This window comes from Apostichopus japonicus, chromosome 15, assembly GCF_037975245.1.
Source record: "Apostichopus japonicus isolate 1M-3 chromosome 15, ASM3797524v1, whole genome shotgun sequence".
Lineage (NCBI taxonomy): Eukaryota > Metazoa > Echinodermata > Holothuroidea > Aspidochirotida > Stichopodidae > Apostichopus > Apostichopus japonicus.
The window spans coordinates 2,641,715-2,649,159 of record NC_092575.1 but is presented as its reverse complement, the minus strand read 5'-3'; the positions used below and the strand labels follow the sequence as shown (position 1 = coordinate 2,649,159).

The 7,445-nt window shown below is 37.9% G+C and overlaps 1 protein-coding gene across 2 annotated transcripts in view; it reads right to left on the bottom strand.

The window, feature by feature from the left end:
- The window catches only part of LOC139980560 (E3 ubiquitin-protein ligase DTX4-like), a 28,177-nt gene that overhangs the window by 5,327 nt on the left and 15,405 nt on the right, over positions 1–7,445 (bottom strand). The window contains exons 5-9 of one of the 2 annotated variants that reach the window (XM_071992287.1): positions 5,989–6,054; positions 2,952–3,010; positions 2,106–2,264; positions 1,503–1,664; positions 473–562 (exon numbers count right to left, since the gene is read on the bottom strand). In XM_071992287.1, coding sequence (XP_071848388.1) covers positions 473–562; positions 1,503–1,664; positions 2,106–2,264; positions 2,952–3,010; positions 5,989–6,054 — 536 coding nt within the window. Of the gene's footprint in view, positions 1–472; positions 563–1,502; positions 1,665–2,105; positions 2,265–2,951; positions 3,011–5,988; positions 6,142–7,445 lie in introns of both variants that reach the window. The other variant, XM_071992286.1, reaches the window with a different exon arrangement.

The following is a 7,445-nucleotide window of genomic DNA, read 5'->3' as shown; positions in this document are numbered from 1 at the left end:
CTGGCGTTCCAAAAAAACGAAAGAAAAAAATTAGTCACACAAAATCTTTTTTTTTTTTTTTCTTTTTTTTTTCATCAGTCTACAGTGAAAACAGGGTTAAAGCAGCTAGTGTGTAACTTGATGGTAAAAACAACTTTAGCCCAGAATGTTATATGCTAATTATATGAAGTGTAGGAACATCTGCTCTTGAGAGTTTTAGCTGTACCCATTAGCATTCACAGAAAAATAATCGTGATGAACAAAACAGTCCATATCACGTTTCCTCAACGGTACTCAGATGCCACTCAAGTTTCTGTGTGTGTGCCTTTTTTTGTGGGGAGGAGATGTCCCCTCTCTGGCCCCCCTGTTCAACCCCACTCTCCCCAGTGTCCATTTTGCAGGCTTGTACCGAAACTGAAGCTGATGATGTAAAAACATTTTCTTTTCATTTTTGTTGTTGGATAAATCATCCTAGAGACAAAACCTCGCTTACCCTTTTACCGATGTCATTATCTGGAAGAAAGCAGCTCCTAGGGAATCTCCTGGCAGTATACGGCTGGCCTGGATGGGGATGCTCAGGACCCTGGATTTAAGGAAAACAATGTATCAACAGTCAACAGACCACTTTACTGACACTTAAAACAACAGACCAACTTCCTATGAATTGGGCATCCGTTTTGACTTTTGTCAAGCAATCCTCAGTTGCCTGTCTCCTCTATAATTATGCACTTCACTCTACCCACTGGCTTCAATGACATCAGGGGATGCACCTGATATAATGAAAAATTATCAGCGTTCCGGTTTCAGCTGGGTCTACAGACAAATCTGGTCACATTTTTCCCCCTTCGATAATCTGCCCAGAATTATCTCTTAAGATGATGTTTGTAGTAACTTAAATTTGAGGTCATTGAGCATCTTTCTCCAACAAGTGTGAACTTGTGAAGATGAAATGTAAACAACGAAAGTAAATCTAAATTTCCTTCTTTTTAATACATTCTGAGCATATTTTCACAAGTTGAGAATAAAGGAAGGGAAATTTTCTTTAGTTTTATTGTTTCCTCTGATTTCAATTCATCACAGAAAGATACCGTCTGGCCGGATAAAATTCAACCGAATTTGTGAAGGTTCCGACCAAATCCGGATCCAAAAGCTTGGACTTTTCGACATCACACGTTATGAATCTTTAGGGTTAAACATATCTTCATATTTCATGATGAAGACGAGATTTTAGTCTACTTTGCAACGTGAAGTTACAAGCAACTGTCTACTTGTTCTGACTAACCATTTTACTTTTGAGTTCAGGCTGTAAATTCTGATGAAGAGACATGAATTTTCTCCAAAGTTTTGGTTTAAATCTACAGTATTTGGGATGCTAAGCCCTCCCAAGTTTATTTATTTTATTAAGTTTTGTTTTACCTTGTCTCCACTACGCCATTGCAAGCATGATAAATGATTAGAGCTATTACACAGATGAACAGCAAAATAAGATTGACTGTACATAACCATTCTTTGAACATCTTTACCTGTATCCCTGGGGGAATGTTGTAAATGATGCGGATTGTCTCGTGTTCTGGGAATGATGGCAGAGGGCGCTGTAACACGTAGTAGTCCATGAACCCTGGCGGTTGATCACCTAGCTTGATGCCGTAGATGGTCTTACAAGTCGGACATTGTATACTGCCATTCTGGAAAGAAATGCAAATGACTGTTTGAAGGGCGCCCTCTTTAACAACAAGTACTGACAGTAGGAGGCATCGAATCCAGTTCAAAGGTCAGTTTGGTTGGAAATTTCTACTTACGGAGAACCACAATTCTACGAGATGCAGGAAGTCACAAGCGGCACAAATATGAGTGAGAGAGGTCACCAGAGTGCAGACTTGAAATAACTTATAGGAAGGTAATTTCAAGTATCAATTGCCGAGTGCAATTTTTGTCACCTTCTATGAAAATTATCAATACAGAAACAAAATATCAAAAGAAGTTTCCTTCAATGTCATGTATACTTTTATGGAGTAGAGCAGGGATGCAGAGGGTGTGGGAGAGGGGGTTTGGGGGGATGAAGAGATGAAACTTAAACAAAATGCAGAGGCTGAGCATAGGTTACAAGACGTAGCAAAGAGATTTACCCGAGGTCCACTTTCATACATGGCCATCAGACAACTCCTATGGAAACAATGGCCACATCGGTCCAGCTTCATGACAGGGTCACCCTCTCCGGCACCCTCCTCTGGCTCCTCGTGGTAGTAGGAAGGAGAACAAAGGTCACCAAAGCAGATGGAGCAATCCTGACGATGAAGAGGAAGAAGAGAGAGATACAGAGACTGCAACTGCTTTCATTTAAAGTATATTTTGCTGTAAAGTGGTCAAGTGGTCGATCTGGCCAGTGTGTGATCTGTCACTTGCAGCTCTCTGTGCTGCTTCTGTTACTGTTCTGTTTAGTTTTGTTCTCGTAGTTGTTCAACTAATAGCTTGTTTATTGTATGGTTTTGTTTGTATTCACTACTGTTTTATGTTTACTGTCGACGGGAAATCATTTCCGTTTTTGTCTGAAATGGACAATAAAGTTTCTATCTAAGTTGAATAAAACCCTACAGGCGGTAAACTTGAACACGTCTAGACATGTTCAAGTATGTTATTATACAATGCACATTACAGTGTTTTTATACTTTGAGATGCAGTTTATTTGTACTGCAGCTGCTTTTGTCTTTTCATTTGCAAGGATTTTATAGCATTATTACTGTCACAAGCAAATATATCCATATGATGAGTTGGACGAGGGATGTGGAAGAGGGGGGTGGAAGAGGGGTGTGGAGGAGGGGTGTGGAGGAGAGGGATTTGGAGAGTATCAGATAGGAAAAGCATTATGTTGTGAGCAACGGGAAAACAGTATATTTGTTCTGCTGTTATTATTCCCTGCAATGGTAGACATCAATACAGAATAAGGTATATAGATAAATGCAAGCTAAACATACCTCCCCAGGTGTAGCATCAAGGACCTCAACGTACTTCTCCACAACCTTGCTTGGTGATTCTGAGAAATGAAAAACAAAAATGGAAGGGATTTAGAAGGTCCACATTTACAGTCCACTTAAACTGACAACCCTTTAATAGGAGAATCTAAGATATTCTTTGGAGTCTTCATGCAATGCTACAGAAGTGTGAGCCATAAATCTGTAGAAATGAGAAGAGAGTCACACATCTGCCAGACCGGTGGTGAGTCCATACTTGTCCATCCTAAGTCCATACTGAGTCCATACTGAGTTCATCTTGTCCATACTGAGTCCATACTTGTCCTTGTGGATTTGAATTCCCTGTACTCGCACACTTGGGGCAAATTTAAAATTTAGTATCAAAGATCCAGCACTACAAGAGTGCAGCAACATTAAGTTCTCGTTCTTGCGATAAGCGCTCGAACTTGTACTCCAATCGATGGAGAATCCTAATTGTAGTCATATTCATGGTGTTGTACTTTTACTACTGCAAGTCTGCAATGAGCCCATTAAACCAGGGTCGAAACAGGTTTTACGGTATGCATCGACAGAAATCGGTCGTTGCTGTTGTATTCTCACAAATGTTTGTTTTGTGGTTTGGTATAAGGGAAGTGACTACAAAATGAGTCAACAGAAGGTCTACCCTTTTTCATCTGGACAGCATATGACAGAGAAAATCAGTGACAATGAATTGGAAACCTGTTACAAGACAAAATTCTTATCAGCCAAGAAATCTTTTACTCCCACTCTCGATGAAAAATTTCACTGTCTAGTAATGCAAAATAAAAGAAAGAAAAAAAAAACCCTTCTAGGATTTCTACTTAAACGAGAGAAGAGAGGGAAAATAATAGAAATTCAATCACATGAAGGTCCCTTGCCTCTATATTCCCTCAGCAATGCTGTTTGGATTAAGTGTACATTTAACAGTGTTTCTTCTTGCTTTGAAGTGAGTACAGTAATTAATGGTGATGTAGTAACCTATAGAGGCTCCTACAGACGTACATCTCAATCAAGATGAAGATGATTTTTCATCTTCTTCGTAGCTTCACATTCTCATCCAACTAGATGTCTACATCTGCTCCTGTTAGACTGACATTGTGCAGATCAGTAAAGACACCAGTGTCTGAAACATACTGCCATCTTTTCGATTAGCTCTCCGGTCTGTATACAGTTTCACACATTAATTATACTGTACTACTACTATAGAATACATAACACAGTTGTGTGTGTGTCTGGTTAAATGTCATTAAAGGGACACACACTCAGTCACACATCATGAAAATGAAAATTATAATTTTTGCGACGGTTAAAAAATTCTTTCAAAGAAGAGGAGAACACCCAAAGACTGAAAGCAAAATTTTAATTCGCTGCAAATTTCATCAAAATTGTTTAAAATTTCCATTGAGATTGCAAAGATTTCAAACTGAATGTGGATACAAATTTTGCAAAACGGGAATAAAGCATACTTTCATTAGTGACAGCAAACCTTGAAGGAAAACAGTAGCAAGACATGCTATAAACCAAGCTTTTCCTTCTTCAATGAAATGTGAATTAGTGTGAAATAAATAACAAAGTAAGTCTGCAAACTGAATAGTGTCATACATTGGATAAATGAGTTCTTAGAATTTTGTTAAGAGTAGTTCTAGCAATAATGATCATATCAACGTGTTTCTTTAATTACACTGTACAGTTCTCTAGGTATATTTCACTGTACTGTATTGTACTGTCCTAAACTGTGTACTGTATAGCCTATAGCCTACTGAATAGTACTGTAGGCATATTGTGTGTGCTATGCTGTAATGTCAACATGTATTTTAGCAATTTTGAAAATCTTCCTTCCCAGCTAAATATGACCTCTATCAACAGATGTATCATCAGAACAAATAATTCCCTGAACTGAGAGAGCCCCCATCTGATCCCTTCTCCTACCCTCCCCCAACCCTCCTGTGATATGGAAAAGGAAACATAATTTCTTTGCCACATGCGAGAGACAAAAATTTTGAGCTCAAATTGTTACAAAGCAGGTTGAAGTTTTATGCTATTTCTCTATTTTTATAACATACTTACAAAAGCCAAGAACTACGTACAGAAACTGATATGTCAGTACATCTTTGCAATCGAGTGGCATTTTGTGAAAATTTACATACATGAATATGCAAAATCACATGTACTTTCTACCATGGAGAAGATGATTAAGATGATTATCTTTTTGAGCAAGAAAAGTGTCATTCTGCACAGAACAAATTTTCCCTTTTACAACTACAGTATCAGTAGCAAATCTGACGATCTAACGGCACACAGGTTACAGCAACTGCTACAGTATATATGTCTTATACCACTTTATGTAGCATTTTGTGCATGTAGCTAGACTAAATGTTATATACATATATATGCAATGTCAAATATATTATGCAATAACAGATCTAAGTACATAATTCCCAGTAATATTAGTATAGAGATGGCCATGAGAATGCTTCTGTTGATTACAGTACTGTAATATCACAGTTTTGGGAGGCATGCTTGGAAGATGTTTTACTATACATGTGGCAGGCAACATGTTGGCAATTATTTTGAGCACAATTTGGAATCAGATAAAGGCACAATAGAAGACGATGATGATGGATGATGGAGATGATGACGGTGATGATGAAGGTGATGATGATGATGATGATGATGATGATGATGATGATGATGATGATGATGATGATGATGATGATGATGATGATGATGATGATGATGATGATGATGATGATGATGATGATGATGATGATGATGATGATGATGAAGGTGATGATGAAGGTGATGTGATGATGATGATGATGATGATGATGATGATGATGATGATGATGATGATGATGATGATGATGATGATGATGATGATGATGATGATGATGATGATGATGATGATGATGATGATGATGTTTATGATGATGATGTTTATGATGATGATGATGATGATGATGATGATGATGATGTTTATGATGATGATGATGAAATAAATGTCAGATGGCAGACTTACCTTGCACCTTTGCCATTTGTCTTCGTGGTCTGGTGGGCAGAGGGACCCCCTCGACTGGCCTCGTACCTATCCGAGATGGGTTGTTGTAGATGGGAAAGAGAGTTGGTGTGAGAGTGACAGGTATAGCAGTGGAAATCAAGAGACTGGTCATAGCTGTGGATGATCATCCATGACGATGAGTTTAGGAAAGATGAGATGAAAGCCACAGTTAGAAAACAACTTCATACTAAATATTTCCAGTTTCATGACTAGTTACTACTAACTGTTATCACAGTTAGGCTTAATTGTGAAGAAATATACATGTCTGCTCTAGAAAGTGCATTTGCATGAACATATATATGGAATATATATTTATATAAACACAAATATATAGATATATATAATATTTTCAATTATATATATTCATTTGCCTTTGTCGTTTACCTCCATTTCATTAACATAATGTGTGTGTATATATATTTATATAAACACAAATATATAGATATATATATAGCTTTCATATTTTTATCATATTTACAAGCTGATTCCTCCTGCATGATATGGTGATATGGTGATGTTTTGGGGTTCTGACGAGCGGGAGGTTGGGTTGGTTACAGTGATAAGGATCTGGATCAATTACTGTAGTGGACTTGAAGAATAGGGATAGAGAATAAAGTTTTCTCGTTTTCATGATATACTTTAATGACAGATTCAAAAATGGGTAAGGGGGTTGGGGGGGGTGGGGCTGGTGACATAATTTTTCACGTGGACAGACCTAGCTCACGACGCCACTGTTTGTGAATGTCATAATATCCTTGCTGAAACTCACAGGTAAGGTGGAGTACCCCCCCCCCCCCAAAAAAAAAGTCAATGAAATTTAATTATTAGATATTTTATATGAAGACAGGAAAGTAGTAAAAATTTCTGCTATGTAGACATCCTTCCTATCTATGTTAAAATCAAGCCTGCAGTATGCATGCATCTTCTGATCCTCAACCCCCCCTCCCCCTCCCCTCCCTCAACTCCCAACCATCCCTTCCACACACACCTCCAACACTACCTGACTGATACGAGGAAGTGTGCAGTAGGTGGGCCGGAAAATTTGATTAGGTATTGGCAAATTATTTTCTCCTAGTTTTGAATAGATGTGGGGTGGTGGGGGGGGGGGGAGGAGAGTGTGATAGTTTTGAGGAGATGGGTAAAGTAAAATCTTCAATACAGTAAATAAAACATTTAATTTTAGCCAGTGTTTGAACTAAAAAATAAAGTAGATACTAGATACATTTTGTTACATGTGCTCACACATTTGGTGATATGAAATACCTTTCATCGTGTTAATGATGCATGACATTTCAGCGACAGTACTGCACTTACTACTGTAGGCTATACATACTTACAATAGAACAGTACAGTGTTAAATTTCTAATTCTGATATCTTTCTGCCATTTATGGTGATAGGACAGAAAAAAAAACACAGT